General features: G+C 44.7%; 1 protein-coding gene across 1 annotated transcript in view; it reads left to right on the top strand.

The window, feature by feature from the left end:
- The window catches only part of CDH23 (cadherin related 23), a 393,201-nt gene that overhangs the window by 227,576 nt on the left and 143,302 nt on the right, over nucleotides 1–22,323 (top strand). The window contains exon 13 of the mRNA XM_067710644.1: nucleotides 7,685–7,749. Coding sequence (XP_067566745.1) covers nucleotides 7,685–7,749 — 65 coding nt within the window. The remainder of the gene's footprint in view (nucleotides 1–7,684; nucleotides 7,750–22,323) is intronic.

The raw sequence follows: 22,323 nt of genomic DNA, 5'->3' as shown, positions 1-22,323 counted from the left end.
ACGAGCAGCAGTTGGAGGCAGACCCAGCAGGAGGCCAGAGCAGGTGGGGGTCAGGTCAGGGCATAAGGCCCAGCGTCAGCAGATGGGCGTCTGCAAGGCCATGACGAGGGACAACAGGGAGGTGCAGGGATCCATGGGGATGGTGTGTCGGCAAGGCAGATAGCCTGTAAGGGAGGCCCCTGGTTCAGGGCAAATGAATGGAAGACGGTGAGAGATGGCCACTGTTCATTGTCAGAACAGGCTGGGTCAGAAGGGGGCTCTTGGGAGGAGCAAAGAGACAAGAGGACCTGATCGCTGTTGAAATGGTGGGTTCCTGGGAGTGGGCATGAGATGTTGTGATGAGCATCAGAGGGCAGGGAGCTGGGCTGAGCATAGAGCCCTGGCATCCAAGTTGAAGGAAGAGCTATATCCACAGGGTGCTGGGTGAAGAGCCCTACAAGGGTCAGACGGGTGCCCACAGCCAGCCAGCCTGCCCCGGCCTTTAGCAGGTGACAGCCTCCCCCAGTCTAGGCCCTGAGCCACCAACACACACCATGACCAAGCTTGGGTGGGATGGGATTGGGGGGAACCTTTGAGGATGAAGGATCTTGGCTAAGGGCCTGCGTCCTGGGAAATGACATCCAGCGACCCCTCCGTCCTCTGCTTACGGGCACAAGCAGAATCGCTGGAGCCCACCCACTCAAGGCAGAGGCTGGGGGCAGAGCCTGTGACGAGAAGGAAAAGACTGCCTGTTGGGGCCTCATCTATGGGGTGAGTACAGTGACCTGGTAGGAGCATCCTGGATCCCATGGCTGAGCTCTCAAACTGCAGGAGGACGCCCCTCCTCCAGCCCCACCAATGGGGGAGGGGAGTGTTTGAGAGCACCTGCCTTGCAGTTGACTGTATTGGGTTCATGTCCTGGTACCGTGGCTGTTTGACCTTGGGCAAGTTGATTGACCTTTCTGAGCCTCAGTTCCCTCCATCTGTAAAATAGAAATAATACTGGTGCTTCCCAAAGGGAAGGACTTCCCGAAAGTCCTTCCCGTAGGACTTTTGGGAAGATAGAGTGAACTAAAGCATGAGAAATGCTGGGCACAGTGCCTGACACTCTGAGTAAGTGCTCAAAGGGAAATGGCAGGGGGTCATTTGAGCCCCTCCCACCCTGTATAGCCAGGGGAAAGTCGGACGTTTCTGACATGAGCCTGGCTGGTCTGGGGATCTGCCTATTCCTCCACTGCAGGCTCACCTTGTCTTAACCTTTGGAATTTTCCCCCCCGCCGTGTGTATTTATTTTTTTCTTTTTTGTCAGCAGAAGAAAATTACACTTTTGCCGGCATTGTCCATCACAGAAATAAGCACTCGCGGATGCAATTATAAAGGCCCAAATGAGGGAATTAGTTTTGCTGGTAATGCCAGTGTTGAGGAGAATCGGAGGAGAGGCCTTATAAATCAGGTGCTGGGCAGCAGCCAGTCCCGGCGGCACCCTCTCCCATGAGCTGACCGCGGGGACAGATGCTGACCCGCCGGCTGGTCTTCCTGGGCTGCAGACGCTTCCACTGGGGGAGACAGAGACGTTCTGAGCCGCCTCCGGGCCTCAGGGAGAGCGGTTCTCACCAGGACCTCCCAGGCTTCTCGGTGTCCAGCCAGTGACTGTCCTGTAAACCCAGATACACTGTGCCAAAGATCTTCTCCAGGGCTAGTCAACCTAAGATAGCAACCCAGTCACCTGCTAGCCCATTTTCTGCTGTGTTTCCCCACAGTTCTTACCACTGTCTGAAATTGTTACTTAGCTATTTCTCTCCTCCATTATTGTCTGTCTCCCCTTTCTGATTGTAAGTCACATTCCAGCAAGGGCATTGTCATGCTGATGGCTGTGGCTTCAGAGCCAGGCACAGTAGCTGGCACATTGGAAAAGCTCAGAAAGTATTTACTGAGCACGTGACTGAGCGCGAGTCTGATCATCATCTTGGTGAAGGTTCTTTCTGTGGTGTGCCAGGCGCCCCCCATCTGCCCCTCCACGCCCACGCTGCCCTTCTCACCTGCTCTGCACCTGCCTGCAGGCTGACCGTGAGGGCTGTTCCATGAGTGTTCCCCCCACCCCCCATCCCACCTGCCTCTACCTGAGCTTGGGAGACTTTCTGGAGATGCTTTAGAAACCCCAGCCCTGCCTCCTGGGCAACCTAAGGAGCCCCGCTCTGGCTGCTCACGGCCCACCAAGGTGTTTGCTGATGGGAGCACTGGCCCCCCAGAAGGAAGGTCATGCTGGCCCTCAGTGTCTGGCAATGGAAATCCCAGATTTTACTAAATTTGGCGAAGATTTTGAGCCCTGTGCCAAGCACAACACAGTATACAAAAATAAGTTAGGTACAGGCTTGTCCGTCAAGGGGAGGCAACGGGGCATACGCAAGCAGGTTTCAGGGACAGCAGACTGCTGAGTATTCTAAAACAGGTCCAGCCAGGGGCTCTCAGGTCAAGAACAGGAAGCAGCCAGGGAGCTCCCTAAGGGAGGGGGCATTTGGAGGGGTGGGCAGCAGTTACGGAATGAAGGGATGATGCAACCAGGCAATGAGGGGGCAGTTTGGGTGCATCAGGGAGAGATGGGTACAAAATCGCCAAGGCCAGCCAGGCTCTGCAGAGCCTTGACGACAGGCGCCGGTCTGAAGTTAATTCAGCAGCAGTGGGGAGCCATTGAAGGTCTTTGAGCAGAGGAAGATCATTGTAGCCGTTGGTTTTGACTTCTTACACCTGGGCATCTTATGAGAGTCATGGCAAGTGGCAAAATGTGCTAGTGTGTACCTGTGGGTGAGATTCTAGCCCAGGTGGAGTAGTAACGGGGACACAGAGGCATCAGAGAGGGGGCCAGCAGCAGCGAGATCCCGGAAGTGACCCTGCACGGAGACAGAACGTCCCAGAACGTGGCAGGAGGAAGGGTGTTCATGGCCTGAGGAGGACATTTGTTCTCTCTGCACAGGTCACTTCTCAAACCCTCCTTCCTAAAGTGGGCCCGAGGGTCACTGTCTGTTTGGCACGTGATTCATCTGTTGATTTTTCAGTTGCTTAGGAGCAAAGCAGGTCCTGGGAAGGAGGTTGTTGTGAAAAGTGCTGTAACAAGCAGAGTGGGGCTGGGACAGAGACCTGCCTGGGTGGGACAGGTTACAGGGTGGGTAGTGGAGCAGGCCCCGGCAGCGCCCCCTACTGGGCTGGCCAGCACGGCCAAGCGGCTCCTAGGCCTCCACAGGACGCTGCTCCGAGGGCGTGTGTCACAAGCTGCTAAACGGTTTTCAACACAGGGATCTGGATGCCAGCTCTGGCTCTTACCAGCTGTGAAATCTTGGGAGAGTTCCTTATCATCCTGCCTCTGATTCCTTGTTTGTTACAGACAGGGAGGAGAGGGTTCTAACAGTACTTGCCACGTATGCGTGTGGTCGAAATGAAACAGTATACGTACCTATGTGGTGTGGATGTGGACGCAGGTGTACCTGTAGATGACGGATATAGGAGCTTTCCTGAGCCACCCTGATGTCCAGGCCCCGTGTCCCACCCTGGCCTCGGGGATCCGCAGCCTCCTGGGGTGGGAAACACATCAGCCCACAGCTCCAGCTCCACAGAGCGGTCACAGCTGGGAATATCTCCAGCAGGGTGGAGCCCTAACCCCACCTTGGGGAGCCAGGAGGACAGGAGTGGGTGAGCCAGGTGGGAGAGGAAGGAGGCGATCCGGCAGAGGGCGCAGCGTGAGCAGAGCCGGTCAGGCCGGGGAGCCGCACGTGGTCCAGCCTGCACGTGGTCGGAGATGAGGCCGGCGCTGGCAGCAACGGCCCAAGTACAGGGCTGAAAATGCATGTAAAGGAGGAGGGCCTTCAGCAGGGCCGCCTAGCGGGCAGATTTGCTGCCTTCTCTGGGCGCAGGGCCCTATCAGCCCCGCAGCAGCCTGGCGCTGGCCGGAGCACCCTGACCAGGCCCTTTGTGTTGTGCTGGCCGCTCCCACCCTGGCAGGCGCACAGCCTGCCATATTATTCTGCTTCGTGCACGTGAAAAATGAAAGTTCTCCCTCTCCTCTTCACCAGGCATACATATTTCATTAGGTCATTAGACGGTGGCACTAAAGGACTCACAAATCTTCTCCGGTTAGCATCGGCGGCCTGGGCGGGCAGCAAGAGGCCCCCGGGGAGAGGGGTCACCGTGGGAACCATGGCTGTGCTCAGTCCACTCGGGGAGGGAGTGGGGACTCAGTGGGGGTGGTAGAGGCCAGCATCTGCCTGGAGAGAGAAGACAGTTCTGTCTTGTTCCCAGGGGCTCGTCACCTAACTTCTCTGAGCCTCAGGGTGAAGAGGACTGGACAGGGGGACCTCGGGGGTCCTTCCCACCCTAACAGTCCGAGTGCAATTCCATAGGGCACATAGACGTGGCGGGCTTGTCCCCAGGGTCCCGATGCGACCTTCAGGGGCAGGGAACCCCCCTTGTGGCTTGGCGCAGCCCACTCTGCTGACCCCTCTGCCCCTCCTAGCCTCTCCCCTCCTTTTCCCTCGCTCCTTCTTTTCGCCCCTCCCTTTCCCTTACAATCCGCTCTCCTTGCTTTTGCCCCCATCTCTCCACCACCCCCTTCTTACTAGAATTGGTTCCTTCATTTTCCAAGCATTTGTGAAGCACCTGCCACGTGTCAGGCACTGTCCAGGCTGGGAGGTGAGCCTGGCAGATGCGGCCCTACCCTCTTTGCTTCCCCAAACCCTTTCCTTGGACAAATGAGGATGCCGAGGCCCCAGGAGGTTGCTGTTTGGTCACACGGTGACCTGGGCTGCTGACTCTGACCTGGAGCTAGGGTCTTTACATTACACTCACCCCTCACCAAGGGGCTTGATGACATCTGGTCAGCTGCTCCCCAGACTGAGCTGCAGTTATTATAGTCTAGTAATGCCATGTGTGGTGGTGATCATTTCTTGGTGGAATGAAAGGGGACTTATGGGTGCCTCCCCACCTTCTCTGGTCCCTGAAAGGGGAGGAGAGAGGTGGGCTTATTATGAGAAGTTTTGGTCTCCTCTGCCCTGGAATAACCATTCCTTCTGAGAACAAGTTCTCTTCTTGGTTTAGAAGCAAGAACACGTTGAGGCGAAGGATGTGACTAGCCGGCACTGGGTTCAAATCCTAACTTTGCCGCTCTTTTAGCTGTGAAGCCTTGGGTGAGCTGTTCACTCTCTCTGTGCCTCAGTTTCCCCATCTGTAAATTGGGGGTGGTAGTAATAATAGCACCTACGTCATAGGGTCGTTATGAAGATACAATACGTGATAAGTGTGAGGAGTCGATAAATGCAGGTGTCGGGAGGAGTGGCTCAGGGCACGGGGGACGGTCTGCCCTGGAATCAGTCCTGGGTTAGAAGGTGGGTTACATAGCTCGGCGTTTACCTTTCCATTTATTATACACGCATCCCCCGACAACCTGTGATGCTCTTGGAGCCTGGCCAGGGCGGTGAGAAGACAGAGGTCCACACACAGTCTGCTGAACACAGTGGGGACTGAATGGAACAGTGTGTACAAGAGCCTGTCCTTAAAAGCAGGCTGCCGCAGCCCCTGGAATTGGCTTCCTTCTGGATAACTGAGATCTTAACCCTTTGGGTATAAACACTTTTTTTCATTTAAATCATTTGGAATATATCATTTACTTCTCTGCCTTCCTGAATTCAAAATACTGGACTCAAATTGGCGTTTTCTTGAAATTCGGGTTTATCGTAAAGAACACAGAATGGAATAGATTTCACAGAATCCAAGAACTTTAAAAGGAACCTCAACAAATACCTACTACCAAGGTATTGAGCAGGGGGAAATAGGGAGAGGCTGATCAACGGGTACAAACTTTGTTATAAGATGAATAAGGTCTGAGGATCTAATGTATAACATGGTGACTATAGTTGATAACACTGTACCGTACCATTGAAATTTGCTGAGAGAGAACTTAAGTGTTCTCACCGGACAAGTAACAAAAGAGTAAATCTGTGAGGTGATGGGTGGTTAATTAACTCAATAGTGGGAATCCATTCCATTGTCAAGTATACCTCAATATACTATATTATCATAATAATTTTATTGTATAATAAAGTTATAAAATAATTTGTCAATTATACCGCAAAGCTAAAAAATAAACAAAAGTAGGTATTGAAACATATTTTTAGCAGCAGAACCTTTATCCAGTTGTGATCTTAGAGAAGCCCTGAGTGTAAAACACCCCAAGGTCAGCCCAAGGCCTTTCCCTCCAGGCTCTGGTGGCAGGTAGCAGTTTGCCCAGCTCTAGGGCCTGGCCTGGGAGGGAGCAGAGGTCACAGTGCCTGGCACAGAGTACATGCTTACTGAGTAACTATTGAATGAATGCATGAATGGTGTCACTTAGTCTGCACTGTGGACTGTAACCATGCCAGCGACAATGCAGAAGCCCAGAGGTTCCAGCCGCAAAAGCCAAGCCTCTACTATAACTACCATTGTCCTGGACAAGGGAGGGGTTGGAGAGGGGCCCCACGTAGGTGGCCTAAAGGAAGGAACCCTGGGATGGCAGTAGGGATCGCAGGTTCTGCCCCACTCTTCTTGAACCTGCTCGTGACCTAGAGTGGTGACAGGGTCACACCAGACCTCACTGTGGTCTGGGCCTCAGTTTTGTGATCTGTGTGATGGGTAGAAATGTGTGCCTTCCTCATCATGTTGTGGCAGTTGTGAGGATAAAATGAGGTCTTAATAGACCTGGATGCCCTTTGACAGTGTAAAATATATGATCGAGTGCAGGCTGGCAGTGGTCACCATCGTTGCCATCATCAGGCATGAGGCAGGCCACTCTCGCTCCAGTCTCTTCTTACTGTAGGTGATAGAAAGCCAACTTGGACCAGCCTGGATAAAAGAGATCTTGTTGAACTCACAAACCAAACTGAGGTGGGAAGGGATGTCAGATTCAGGACTAGAACTACCAAGATCAGCCCCAGTCTTCATCGTCCCTACACATCCAGCAGCTCCCACTTCACATCGTCCCAGCTTCACTGCCCCAGAGGAAAGCTTTTATCCCCAGCAACAATAAGAAGAATCCCAGGAAAGGATTCTAATAGGCCCCTGCTGAGGTCAGGGACCACTCCCAGCCTAGTCCCTGAGGTCACGGGACTAGGTCCCACTTGGACCACTTGTTCAAGCAGAGAGGGATGCCAAAAGATGGGTGGGGGTGGGCAGCAGACTGTTTCCAGCAGAAGAGGTTGCCAACCAGATGATAGTCTGCTTGGTACACGCAGTGGATTATTCCCCGGGTTAAAGAAGGGGGAACACTAGAAATCCACCCAAGAGGCCTCCCCTACCGGGTACCACATCTGACTTGGAGGCTTTGGGGACTGGAGGAGAGTCGCCGGAGGAGGCCACCAGACCCCAAGCCACAGGTCTAGGGTCTCTCCCCCAAGCCCTCTGAGCATCTACAGAGAATGTCTGACATGAGTCCAGGAAGGGAGATTTCGTAAAGTTGGAGATTTAGGTAGAAGACTGATCCTCCGGAACTGTGTGCTCCAGTATTAATTTAAATCGCCGTTTGTGACTGGTGAAAACCTTATTGAACAGCGTGGCTCTAGATAATTCGGCCTGGGCCTGAGGAGCTGTGTGGGGGGAAGCATGGGTTTGCTGTGGACATTTCCTGCTGAGATCGGGAGCCTCGGCTGGTTCTGGCAGTCATGACTTCTTTTTCTTACCTTTGCAGGCAACAGACGATGACGTGGGCACCTTCGGGGAAGTCAACTACTTCTTCAGCGATAACGCTGATCGGTGAGCCCCTGCCCCTGGCCTTCCGAGGTGGCCCTCTGCCACTCAGCAGGCCCAGGACACTTCTTGGTGCCCAGGAAAAGTGCTGTGCCCCTGTGGCTAGGGAACTGGACTGTGAGTCAGAACTCACAGGCATTGCTGCTCGTTTGGCCCTGATTGTGGTACAGTATTGCTCAAGTCCCCTAAACTCTGGGGCATAGTTTCTCTGACCCTCAAAAGATAGCTTTTAGTTTGGGGAATGAAGACGCTTTTTTTTTTTTTTTTTTTTTTTTTTTTTTTTACCTTGCCTAATGTCTTTATTTTACAGAGGGGACATTTAAGCCAAGGGAGGAAAATAACCATTTTTACAAACTATTCCGTGTCCTTTTGTTCTGTTGTTGAAAAATGAAAATCAAATGACAGTAGATTTTCCCTTTTGCTTTAGTTTCTAAAAATATCAGAGTGAAATTGTCCACACATAGTTCTTTTTTTTTTTTTAGCTCTTCAATACTTTGTTTTAATTTAATTTTTATCTTATATTGGAGTATAGTTGACTTACAATGTTGTGTTAGTTTCAGGTATATAGCAAAGTGATTCAGTTATACAAATATATGTATCCATTCTTTGTCAGATTCTTTTCCCATATAGGTTATTACAGAATATTGAGTAGAGTTCCCTGTGCTATGCAGTAGGTCCTTGTTGATTATCTATTTTATATATACTGGTATATATCTGTTAATCCCAAACTCCTAATTTATCCCTCCCGCATCACCTTTCCCCTTTGGTAACCATGAGTATGTTTTTGAAGTCTGTGAGTCTGTTTCTATTTTGTAAATAAGTTCATTTGTATCATTTTTTAGATTCCACATATAAGTGATATCATATGAGATGTGTCTTTCTGTCTGACTTACTTCACTTAGTATGATAATCTCTAGGTCCATCCATGTTGCCACAAATGGCATTACTGCATTCTTGTTTATGGCTGAGGAGTATTCCACTGTATATATGTACCATATCGTCTTCATCCATTCTTCTGTCGATGGCTATTTAGGTTGCTTCCATGTCTTGGCCATTGCAAATAATTCTGCAATGAACACAGGGGTGCATGTATCTTTTTGAATTATGGTTTTCTTCGGATAGATGGCCAGGAGTAGGATTGCTGGATCATATGGTAGCTCTATTTTTAGTTTTTTAAGGATCCCCCATTCTGTTCTCCATAGTGGCTGCATCAATTTACATTCCCACCAACAGTGTAGTAGGGTTCCCTTTTCTCCACACCCTCCCCAGCATTTATTGTTTGTAGGCTTTTTGATGGCCATTCTAACTGGTGTGAGGTGCTACCTGATTGTAGTTTTGTTTCTTCGTTTTTTAAATTTATTTATTTATTTTATTTTTGGCTGCATTGGGTCTTCGTTGCTGCATGCGGGCTTTTTCTAGTTGCGGCGAGTGGGGGTTACTCTTCGCTGCAGTATGTGGGCTTCTCATTGCGGTGGCCTCTCTTGTTGGGGAGCGTGGGCTCTAGGCACGCGGGCTTCAGTAGTTGTGACATATGGACCCAGTAGTTGTGGCTTGCAGGCTCAGTAGTTGTGGCTCACGGGCCTAGCTCCTCCGCAGCATGTGGGATCTTCCCAGACCAGGGCGCTCGAACCTGTGTCCCCTGCATTGGCAGGCAAATTCTTAACCTCTGCGCCATCAGGGAAGCCCCCTGATTGTAGCTTTGATTTGCATTTCTCTAATAATTAGAGATGTTGAGCACCTTTTCAAGTGCTTTTTGGGCCATCTGTATTTCTTCTTTGGAGAAATGTCTGTCTGATATTCTGCCCATTTTTGATTCGGTTGTTTGGGGAGGTTTTTTTTTGTTTTGTTTTTTTAATATAGAGCTGCATGAGCTGTCTGTATATTTGGAAGGTTAATCCCTTCCCAGTGGCTTCATTTACAAATATTTTCTCCCATTCTGTGGGTTGTGTTTTTATTTTGTTTATGGTTTCCTTTGCTGTGCAAAAGTTCTTTAGTTTAATTAGGTCGCATTTGCTTATTTTTGTTTTTATTTTCATTGCTCTAGGAGGTGGATCAAAAAGGATATTGCTGTAATTTATGTCAAAGAGTGTTCTCCCTATGTTTTCCTCTAAGAGTTTTATAGTGTCTGACCTTACCTTTAGGTCTTTGACCCATGTTGAATTTATCTTTGTGTATGGTGTTAGGGAGTGTTCTAATTTCATTCTTTTACATGTAGCTGTCCAGTTTTCCCAGCACCATTTGTTGAAGAGACTGTCGTTTCTCCATTGTATATTCTTGCATCCTTTGTCATAGATTAATTGACCTTAGGTGCGTGGGTTTATTTCTGGGTTTTATATCCTGTTCCATTGATCTATATTTCTGTTTTTTTGTGCCAGAACCATACTATTTTGATGACTGTAACTTTGTAGTATAGTCTGAAGTCAGGGAGCCTGATTCCTCCAGCTTCGGTTTTCTTTCTCAGGATTGCCTTGGCTATTCGGGGTCTTTTGTGTTTCCATACAAATTTTTAAATTTTTGTTGTTGTTCTGTGACAAATGTCTTTGGTAGTTTGATAGGGATTGCATTGAATCTATAGATTGCCATGGGTAGTATAGGCATTTTGATAACATTGATTCTTCTAATCCAAGAACATGGTGGATCTTTCCATCAGTTTCTGTCATCTTCAATTTCTTTCATCAGTGTCTGTATAGTTTTCAGAGTACAGGTCTTTTTTCTCCTTAGGGAGGTTTATTCCTAGGTATTTTCTTCTTTTTGATGCAATGGTAAGTGGTATTTTTTCTTTAATTTCTCTATCTGAACTTCTGTTGTATAGGAACTTTAGTGTATAGGAATACAACAGATTTCTGTGCATTAATTTTGTATCCTGCAACTTTACCAAATTCACTGATGAGCTCTAGTAGTTTTCTGGTAGCATCTTTAGGATTTTCTATATAGAGTATCATGTCATCTGCAAACAGTGACAGTCTTACTTCTCCTTTTCCAATTTGGATTCCATTTATTTCTTTTTCTTCTCTGATTACCATGGCTAAGACTTCCAAAACTATGTTGAGTAAAAGTGGTGAGAGTGGGCGTCCTTGTCTTGTTCCTGATCTTAGAGGAAACGCTTTCAGCTTTTCACTGAGAGAATGTTGTTAGCTGTGGGTTTGTCATATATGGTCTTCATTATGTTGAGGTAAGTTCCCTCTATGCCCACTTTCTGGAGAGGTTTTTTTTGTGGTAAGCGGGCCTCTCACTGCTGTGGCCTCTTCCGTTGTGGAGTACAGGCTCCGGGTGCACAGGCTCAGCGGCCATGGCTCACGGGCCCAGCCACTCCACGGCACGTGGGATCTTCTCGGACCAGGGCACACACCCGTGTCCCCTGCATCGACAGGCGGACTCTCAACCACTGTGCCACCAGGGAAGCCCTCTGGAGAGGTTTTATTTCGTATTTATTTTATTATTTATTTATTTATTTTGGCTGCACTGGGTCTTAGTTGTGGCACATGGGATCTTCATTGCAGCACGTGGGATCTTTGTTGCAGCAGTGGGACCTTCTTAGTTGTGGAATGCAGACTTCATAGTTGCAGCATGCAGGCTCTCAACTACGGCATGCAAACTCTTAATTGAGGCATGAGTGTGGGATCTAGTTCCCTGACCAGGGATTGAACCCCAGTCCCCTACATTGGGAGCACAGTGTCTTACCCACTGGACCACCAGGGAAGTCCCTGGAAAGTTTTTATCATAAATGGGTGTTGACTTTTATCAAAAGCTTTTTCTGCATCTATTGAGATGATCATATGGTTTTTATTCTTCAATTTCTTAATGTGGTGTATCACACTGATTGATTTGTGGATATTGAAAAATCCTTGCATCCCTGGGATAACTCCCACTTGATCATGGTGTATGATCCTTTTAATGTATCGTTGGATTCGGTTCACTAGTATTCTGTTGAGGATTTCTGTGTCTATGTTCATCAGTGATGTTGGCCTATAATTTTCTTTTTCTGTGGTATCTTTGTCTGGTTTTGGTATCAGGCTGATGGTAGGCTTATACAATGAGCTTGGGAGTGCTCCTTCCTCTGCAGTTTTTGGAAGAGTTTCAGAAGGATAGGTGTTAACTCTTCTCTAAATGTTTGATAGAATTCTCCTGTGAAGCCTGATCCTGGACTTTTCTTTGTTGGATTTTTTTAAAATTTATTTATTTTCTTAATGTTTTTGGCTGTGTTAGGCCTTAATTGTGGCACGTGGGATCTTTCATTGAGGCACGGGGTTTTCATTGCAGTACGCAGGCTTCTCTCTAGTTGTGGTGCATGGGCTTCTCTCTAGTTGTGGCATGCAGGCTTCTCTCTAGTTGTGATGTGCAGGTTTTCTCTCTCTAGTTGTGGCATGTGGGCTCCAGGGCATGTGGGCTCTGTAGCTGTGGCGTGCAGGCTCCAGAGCGCATGGGCTCTGTAGTTTGCAGCACGCAGGCTCTCTCACTGAGTTGCACAAGCTCAGTGTTTGTGGCATACGGGCTTACTTGCCCCGTGGTATGTGGGACCTTAGTTCCCCAACCAGGGATCAAACCTGTGTCCCCTGCATTAGAAGGCGGATTCTTTACCACTGGACCACCAGGGAAGTCCCTTGTTGGATGTTTTCAATCACAATTTCAGTTCCAATACTTGTGATTGGTTTGTTCATATTTTCTGTTTCTTCCTAGTTCAGTCTTGAGAGATTACACCTTTCTAAGAATTTGTCCATTTCTTCTAGCTTGTCCATCTTATTGCCATATAGTTGCCTGTAGTAGCCTCTTATGATCCTTTGTATTTCTGTGGTGTCCCTTGTAACTGCCCTTCTTCATTTCAAATTTTATTTTTTTCAGCCCTCTCTTTTTTTTCTTGATGAGTCTGGCTAAAGGTTTATCAATTTTGTTTATCTTTTCAAAGAACCAGCTTTTAGTTTCATCGATCTTTTCTATTGTTTTCTTCATGGCTATTTCATTTATTTCTGCTCTGATCTTTATGATTTCTATTAACTTTGGGTTTTGTTTGTTCTTCTTTCTCTAGTTGCTTTAGTTATAAGGCTAGGTTATTCATTTGAGATTTTTCTTTTTTCCTGAGGTGAGATTGTATTGCTCCAAACTTCCCTCTTAGAACTGCTTTTGCTGCATCCCATAGGTTTTGGATCATTGTGTTTTTGTTGTCATTAGTCTGTAGGTATTTTTTTTTATTCCCTCTTTGATTTCTTCAGTGATCCACTGGTTGATTGGTAGCATATTGTTTAGCCTCCATGTGTTTGTGTTCTTTTTACAGATTTTTTTCTTGTAGCTGATTTCTAATCTCATACCATTGTGGTCAGAAAAGATGCTTGATGTGATTTCAGTTTTCTTAAATTTACCAAGGCTTGATTTGTGGCCCAAGATGTGATCTATCCTGGAGAATGTTCCATATGCACTTGAGAAGAATGTGTATTCTGGTGCTTTGGGATGGAATGTTCTATAAATATCAATTAAGTCCATCTGGTCTAATGTGTCATTTAAGGCCTGCTTCCTTATTGATCTTCTGTCTGGATGATCTGTCCATTGATGAAAATGGGGTGTTATAGTCTCCCACCATTACTGTGTTACCGTAGATTTCTCCTTTTATGGCTGTTAGTGTTTGCCATATATATTTGGTGCTCCTATGTTGGGTGCATATATACTTACAATTACAATTGTTACAATTGTTATATATTCTTCTTGGATTGATCCCTTGAACATTATGTAGTATCCTTCTTTGTCTCTTGTTGTAACAGTCTTTATTTTAAAGTCTATTTTGTCTGATGTGAATATTGTTCCTCCAGCTTTCTTCTGATTTCCATTTGCATGGAATACCTTTTTCCATCCCCTCACTGTCAGTCTGTATGTGTCCCTAGGTCTGAAGTGGATCTCTTGTACACAGCATATATCCGGGTCTTGTTTTTGTATCCATTCAGCCAGTCTGTGTCTTTTGGTTGGAGCATTTAATCCATTTATATTTAAGGTAATTATTTATAAGTATGTTCTTATTGCCATTTTGTTAACTGTTCTGGATTTGCTTCTGTAGGTTTTTTTTCTTCCCTTTCTCTTTTGTTCTCTTGTGATTTCATGACAGTCTTTATTGTTGTGTTTAGATTGTTTTCTTTTGTGTGTGTGTATCTATTGTAGATTTTTGGTTTGCAGTTCCCATGAGGTTTTGATATAGCAGTCTACATATATACAAGATTATTTCAAGTTACTGCTCACTTAATTTTCAGTGCATTTCCAATATGCTGCCTCTGTACTCTTCTCATGAATGCTGGTTTTGATATCATATTTGTGTGTGGATGATTTCCTACCTTTCCTGTATGTTTGCTTTTACCGGAGAGCTTCCCCATTCATAATTTTCTTTTTTCTAGTTGTGGCCTTTTCTTTTCTGTCTAGAGAAGTTCCTTTAGTATTTCTTGTAAAGCCGGTTTGGTGATGCTGAATTCTCTTAGCTTTTGCTTGTTTGTAAAGGTTTTGATCTCTCCACTGAATCTGAATGAGAACCTTGCTGAGTAGAGTATTCTTGGTTGTAGTTTTTCCCTTTCATCACGTTAAATATATCATGCCGCTCGCTTCTGGCCTGCAGAGTTTATGCTGAAAAATCACGATAACCTTATGGGAGTTTCCTTGCATGTTATTTGTTGCTTTTCTCTTGTTGCTTTTAATATATTTTCTTTGTCTTTAATTTTTGTCAGTTTGATTACTATGTGTCTTGGTGTGTTCCTCCTTGGATTTATCCTATATGGGACTCTGCATATCCTGGACCTGAGTGAATATTTCCTTTCCCATGTTAGGGAAGTTTTCAGGTATTATCTCTTCAAATATTTTCGCAGGCCCTTTTCTCTCTCATCTCCTTCTGGGATACCTATAATGTGAATGTTGGTGCATTTAATGTTGTACCACGGGTCTCTGAGACTGCTTATTTCTTTTCATTCTTTTTCTTTTATTCTGTTGCATAGTGGTGATTTCCACCCCTCTGTCTTCCAGCTCATTTATTGCTCTTCTGCCTCATTTGTTCTGCTATTGATTCTTCCTAGTGTATTTTTCATTTCAGTTATTCTATTGTACATATCTGCTTGTTCTTTTTTTAAATTTATTTTTAACTGTGTTGGGTCTTCGTTTCTGTGCGAGGGCTTTCTCTAGTTGCGGCAAGCGGGGGCCACTCTTCATTGCGGTGCTCGGGCCTCTCACTATTGCGGCCTCTCTTGTTGCGGAGCACAGGCTCCAGACGCGCAGGCTCAGTAGTTGTGGCTCACGGGCCCAGTTGCTCCGCAGCATGTGGGATCTTCCTAGACCAGGGCTCGAACCCATGTCCCCTGCATTGGCAGGCAGATTCTCAACCACTGCGCCACCAGGGAAGCCCTCTGCTTGTTCTTTAAATGTTCTAGCTCTTTGTTAAACATTTCTTGTATCTTCTGAGTCTGTGCCTCCATTCTTCTTACGAGATCTTTGATATCTTTACTATCATTACTCTGAATTTTTTTTCAAGAAGATTGCCTATCTCCACTTCACTTAGTTGGTCTTCCAAAGTTTTATCTTGTTCCTCCATCTGGAATATGTTCCTTTGCCATCTCATTTTGTTTAACTTTCTGTGTTTGTGGCCTCCATTCCTCAGGTTGTAAGATCGTAGCTCCTCTAGCTACTGGTGTCTGCCCCCTGATAGGTAAGGTTGGTCCAGGGGCTTGTGCAGCCTTCCTAGTGGAAGTGGCTGGTGCCTGCCCACTAGCTGGTGGAGCTGGATCTTGTCCCTCTGGTGGGCAGGGCCATGTCAAGGGGTGTGTTTAGCAGGCAGCTGTAGGATCAGGATGACTTTAGGCAGCCTGTCTGCTGATGGGTGTGGCTGTGTTCCCACCCTGTTGGTTGTTTGGCCTGAGATGTCCCAGCACTGGAGCCTACAGGGTGTTGGGTGGGCCCAGGTCTTGATGCCAAAATGGTGATTTCCGGCAGAGCTCACACCAGTGAATATTCACTGAGGTTTCTACCCGCAGTGTCCTTTCCCACACAGTGAGCCACAGACAACCTCCACCTCCCCAGGAGGCCCTACAAGACCCTCAAGTATGTCTGCCTCAGGCTCCTGTGGAGTCACTGCTTTGCCCTGGTTCCCAGTACATGTGAAACCTTGTGTGTGCCCTCCAAGAATGGAGTCTCTGTTTCCCCCAGTCCCGTGGAACTCCTGCACTCAAGCCCCACTGGCCTTCAAAGCCAAATGCTCCAGGGGCTCCTCCTCTGGATGCCAGACCTCCAGGCTGAGAAGCCTGAAAGCAGGGCTCAGAACTCTCACTCCTGTGGGAGAATCTGTGTGATATAACTATTTTCCCATTTGTGGGTCACCCACCGACAGGTATAGGATTTGATTATATCATGAAAGCACCCCTCCTACCATTTTGTTGTGAGTTCTACTTTGGATGTAGAATGCCTTTTTTGGTAGGTTTGGGTCTTTTGTTGATGGTTGTTCAGCAGTTTGGTACTTTCATGAGACAGGGTGAGCTTGAGTCCTTCCACTCTGCTATCTTCAGGAATGAGGAAACTTTGAAACGCTAAGGACAGCACACCAGCAGCAGCAGCAGCAGTGGCTGTATTTATGAAGCCCTCACTTTGTATCAAGCTCTTTGTCAACTGCTTTACCCATGTTATCTGATGTAATCCTCACAACTAAATGCTGCAGAACTCAGTGCTAAGTACACTTATCATCCCCACTTAGAGTCTCTGTTACTTGCCCAAAGTCACACAACTGGTAAACGCCAAGGCCAGGCCTCAGCATGTGGTCTTCACCACCTGGATACACAGCCTCCAGCAGGAAGGGGCTCTCAACCTGCCATAGCCATTAGGTGGGTTGGTGTGCTCACTGCCTGACCTGTGCCAGCTTTGCCATGTCACCCACCAAGGTTCTAGGCCATCTCTTTCCCTTGTCTTCAGTTAAACTGAGCCAAGTGGAAGCCCTCTCATTTTCAACGTGATCAAAGCCAGGTTGAATTCATGTCTGTTCCTGAAAACAAAGTATCTGATGCATCTGGAAGCCCAACAGGATGAGTAAGACGGTGTCTGTCAGCTTGGATTACCGGTCCCAAATCTGTGTAAATGACCAGGAAGAGACAGAGACTGTTAGGTGTACCTAGCAATTCTCAGCCACTCTCCAGTTGGGAGGAACAGGACAACAACAGGACCAATTCACAGAACACCCCTGTCCCTCGGGACACCCGTGTTCGTGTGGCCTTGTACTGATCATCTTGGATTTTTCTCATCCCTTCCCATCTACTGGGGTGGGGACTTTCCTGGTCTCAGAGCCAGAACCTTCCAGGCTCTGTGGCTGGCAGCTGTGGAACAGCTCAGAGCACACACGTCAACTGACAGCTCAGAGGAGGTTCCCAAGAAAGATGTTCATGGAGGGATGGTCTCACTGGACCTTACTCCTCCCCCAGAGACATTTGCCAGCCTCTTACTCAAGGTTCAGCCCCTTGAGTGGAAGACACGCTCCCAAGAAAGGACGAGTCACCCCTCCCATTGCTGGCTGCCCATTTAAAGCTTTTGATGCAAAACCATCCGGATGGAAGAATTTCTTTTTTTTAAATTGCCCCAATACGCTTTACTTTTTATTGAGATATAATTACATATAACATTATATTAGTTTCAGGTGTACAACAGTGATTCAATATTTGTATCAATATATGTGGCAAAACGATCACCACAATAAGTCTAGTTAACATCCATCACCATTCATAGTTACAAAAATTTTTTTCCTGTGATAAGAAATTTTAAAATCTACTCCTTTAGCAACTTTCAAATATGCAGTACTGTACTATTAAAGATAGTCACCATGCTGTATATTACACCCACATGACACTTATTTTAGAGCTGTAAGTTTGTCCTTTTTTTTTTTTAACATCTTTATTGGAGTATAATTTCTTTACAGTAGCATGATTCTGCTTTATAACAAAGTGAATCAGCTATAGCTATACATATATATATATATATATATATATATATATATCCCCATATCTCCTCCCTCTTGCATATCCCTCCCACCCTCCCTATCCCACCCCTCTAGGTGACCACAAAGCACCAAGCTGATATCCCTGTGCTATGCCGCTGCTTCCCACTAGCTATCTTATTTTACATTTGGTAGTGTATATAAGTCCATGTCACTTTCTCACTTCGTCCCAGCTTACTCTTCCCCCTCCCCATGTCCTCAAGTCCATTCTCTACATCTGCATCTTTATTCCTGTCCTGCCCCTAGGTTCTTCAGAACCTTTTTTTTTTTTAGATTCCATATATGTGTGTTAGCATATGGTATTTATTTTTCTCTTTCTGACTTACTTTACTCCGTATGATAGTCTCTAAGTCCATCCACCTCACTACAAATAACTCAATTTCGTTTCTTTTTATGGCTGAGTAATATTTCATTGCATATATGTGCCATATCTTCTTTATCCATTCATCTGTTGATGGACATTTAGGTTGCTTCCACGTCCTGGCTATTGTAAATAGAGCTGCAATGAACATTGTGGTCCATGACTCTTTTTGAATTATGGTTTTCTCAGGGTATATGCCCAGTAGTGGGATTGCTGGGTCATATGGTAATTCTATTTTTAGTTTTTTTAGGGAACCTCCATACTGTTCTCCATTGTGGCTGTATAAATTTACATTCCTACTAACACTGCAAGAGGGTTCCCTTTTCTCCACACCCTCTCCAGCATTTATTGTTTGTAGATTTTTTGTTGATGGCCATTCTGACTGGTGTGAGGTGATACCTCATTGTAGTTTTGATTTGCATTTCTCTAATGATTAGTGATGTTCAGCATCCTTTCATGTGTTTGTTGGCAATCTGTATATCTTCTTTGGAGAAATGTCTATTTAGGTCTTCTGCCCATTTTTGGATTGGGTTGTTTTTTTGATACTGAGCTGCATGAGCTGCTTGTAAATTTTGGAGATTAATCTTTTGTCAGTTGCTTCATTTGCAAATATTTTCTCCCATTCTGAGGGCTGTCTTTTTGTCTTGTTTATGGTTTCCTTTGCTGTGCAAAAGCTTTTAAGTTTCATTAGGTCCCATTTGTTTTTGTTTTTATTTCCATTTCCATTTCTCTAGGAGGTGTGTCAAAAAGGATCTTGCTGTGATTTATGTCATAGAGTGTTCTGCCTGTGTTTTCCTCTAAGAGTTTTATAGTGTCTGGACTTACATTAAGGTCTTCAATCCATTTTGAGTTTATTTTTGTGTATGGTGTTAGAGAGTGTTCTCATTTCATTCTTTTACATGTAGCTGTCCAGTTTTCCCAGCACCACTCTTTGAAGAGGCTGTCTTTTTCCATTGTGTATTCTTGCCTCCTTTATCAAAAATAAGGTGACCATATGTGTGTGGGTTTATCTCTGGGCTTTCTATCCTGTTCCATTGATCTATATTTCTGTTTTTGTGCCGGTACCATACTGTCTTGATTACTGTAGCTTTGTAGTATAGTCTGAAGTCAGGGAGCCTGATTCCTCCAGCTCCGTTTTCCTTTCTCAAGATGGCTTTGGCTATTCGGGGCCCTTTGTGTTTCCATACAAATTGTGAAATTTTTTGTTCTAGTTCTGTGAAAAATGCCATTGGTAGTTTGATAGCGATTACATTGAATCTGTAGATTGCTTTGGGTAGAATAGTCATTTTCACAATGTTGATTCTTCCAACCCAAGAACATGATCTATCTCTCCTCTGTTTGTATCATCATTAATTTCTTTCATCAGTGTCTTATAGTTTTCTGCATACAAGTCTTTTGTCTCCTTATGTAGGTTTATTCCTAGGTATTTTATTCTTTTTGTTGCTATGGTATATGGGAGTGTTTCCTTAATTTCTCTTTAAGATTTTTCATCGTTAGTGTCTAGGAATGCAAGGAATTTATGTGCACTGATTTTCTATCCTGCTACTTTACCAAATTCATTGATTAGTTCTAGTAGTTTTCTGGTAGCATCTTTAGGATTCTCTATGTATAGTATCATGTCATCTGTGAATAATGACAGTTTTACTTCTTCTTTTCTGATCTGGATTCCTTTTATTGCTTTTTCTTCTCTGATTGCTGTGGCTAAAACTTCCAAAACTATGTTGAATAATAGTGGTGAGAGTGGGCAACTTTGTCTTGTTCCTGATCTTAGTGGAAATGGTTTCAGTTTTTCACCATTGAGAATGATGTTGGCTGTTAGTTTGTCATATATGGCCTTTATTATGTTGAGGTAAGTTCTCTCTATGCCTACTTTCTGGAGGGTTTTTATCATAAACGGGTGTTGAATTTTGTCAAAAGCTTTTTCTGCATCTATTGAGATGATCATATGGTTTTTCTCCTTCAGTTTTTTAATATAGTTTATCACATTGATTGATTTGTGTATATTGAAGAATCCTTGCATTCCTGGGATAAACCCCATTTGATCATAGTGTATGATCCTTTTAATGTGCTGTTGAATTCTGTTTGCTAGTATTTTGCTGAGGATTTTTGCATCTATGTTCATCGGTGATATTGGCCTATGGTTTTCTTTCTTTGTGACATCTTTGTCTGGTTTTGATATCAGGGTGATGGTGGCCTCATAGAGTGAGTTTGGGAGTGTTCCTCCCTCTGTTATATTTTGGAAGAGTTTGAGAAGGATAGGTGTCAGCTCTTCTCTAAATGTTTGATAGAATTCGCCTGTGAAGCCATCTGGTCCTGGGCTGTTGTTTGTGGGAAGATTTTTAATCATAGTTTCAATTTCAGTTCTTGTGATCGGTCTGGTTATATTTTCTATTTCTTCCTATTTCAGTCTCGGAAGGTTATGCTTTTCTAAGAAATTGTCCATTTCTTCCAGGTTGTCCATTTTATTGGCATATAGTTTCTTGTAGAGTTTGTCCTTTTTGACCCCTTTCACCCATATTTCCCATCCACCTTCCACACCCTGCCTCTAGCAACCACCAATGTTCTCTGTATTTATGAACTCTGTTTTTGTTTGTTTGTTTGTTTTAGATTCCACATATAAGTAAGATCAGATTGTATTTTTCTTTCTCTGTCTGATTTATTTCACTTAGCATAATGCCCTCAGGAGATCCATTCATATTGTCACAAATGGCAGGATTTCCTTCTTTTTATGGCTGAATAATATTCCATTGTGTGTGTGTGATGTGTACACACACACCCCACATTTTCTTTATCCATTCATTCTTTGATGGACATTTACATTGTTTCCACACCTTGACTATTATATATAATGCTGCAGTGAACATGGGGGTACAGATACCTTTTCAAGTTAGTGTTTTTGTTTTCTTCAGATAAATGCCCAGAGGTGGAGTTGCTGGATGATATGGTAGCTCTATTTTTAGTTTTTTGAGGAACCTCCATACTCTTTACCACAGTGGCTGCTCCAATTTATTGATACATTCCCACCAACAGTGTGCAAGCATTTCCTTTTTTCACATTCTTGCCAACGCTTGTTACTTCTTGGTTTTTGATGATAACAATTCTGACAGGTGTGAGGTGATATCTCACTGTGGTTTTGCTTTGCAGTTCCCTGGTGATTAGTGATGTTGAGCATCTTTTTGTATGCCTGTTGGCCGTTTGTATGTCCCCTTTAGAAAAATGACTATTCAGAGTCTCTGCCCATTTTTAAAATTGTTTTTTGTTTTATTTTGTCTTTTGTTTTTTGGGTTTTTTTGTTTCTTTTTTTTTTTTTTGGCTATTGAGTTATATGAGATCTTTACATGCATATTTTGGATATGAACCCCTTATCTGATACATGATTTGCAAAAATATTCTCCTATTCTGTAGGCTGTCCTTTGATTTTGTTGATAGCTTCCTTTGCTGTTCACAAGCTTTTTAGTTTAATGTAGTCCCACTTCTTTGTTTTTTATTTTGTTGCCTTTGCTTTTGGTGTCAAGTCCAAGAAGTCATCGTTAAGAGTGATGGCAAGAAGATTACTGCCTAGCTCTCCTTCTAGTTTTGTGGTTTCAGGTCTTACATTAAAGTTTTTAATCAATTTGCAATTGATTTTTGTATATGATATAAAATAGTGGCCCAGTTTAATTCTTTTGGTGTTTCTTTTCTTTTTTTAATTTAATTTTTATTTTATACTGGAGTGTAGTTGATTTACAATGTTCTATTAGTTTCAGGTGTACAGCACAGTGATTTAGTTATACAAATACATATATCCATTCTTTGTCAGATTCTTTTCCCATATAGGTTATTACAGAATATTTAGTAGAGTTCCCTGTGCTATAGAGTAGGTCCTTGTTGATTATCTATTTTATATGTAGTAGTGTGTATATGTCAGTCCCACACTCCCAAATTATCCCTCCTCTCCCACAGCCTTTCCCCTTTGGAAAGAGGAAAGTTTGTTTTCTATGTCTCTGAGCCTCTTTCTGTTTTGGAAATAAGTTCATTTGTGTCATTCTTCTTTAGATTCTGCATATAAGTGATATCATATGGTATCTGTCTTCCTCTGTTTGACTTACTGCATTTAGGATGATAATCTCTAGGTCCATTCATGTTGCTGCAAATGGCATAATTTCGTTCTTTCTTATGGCTGGGTAATATTCCACTGTATATATGTACCACATCTTCTTTACCCATTCAGCTGTCAGAGGACATTTAGGTT

This window comes from Pseudorca crassidens, chromosome 16 (assembly GCF_039906515.1).
Source record: "Pseudorca crassidens isolate mPseCra1 chromosome 16, mPseCra1.hap1, whole genome shotgun sequence".
Taxonomy (NCBI): Eukaryota; Metazoa; Chordata; class Mammalia; order Artiodactyla; family Delphinidae; genus Pseudorca; species Pseudorca crassidens.
This window is presented reverse-complemented; position numbering and strand designations above follow the sequence as displayed.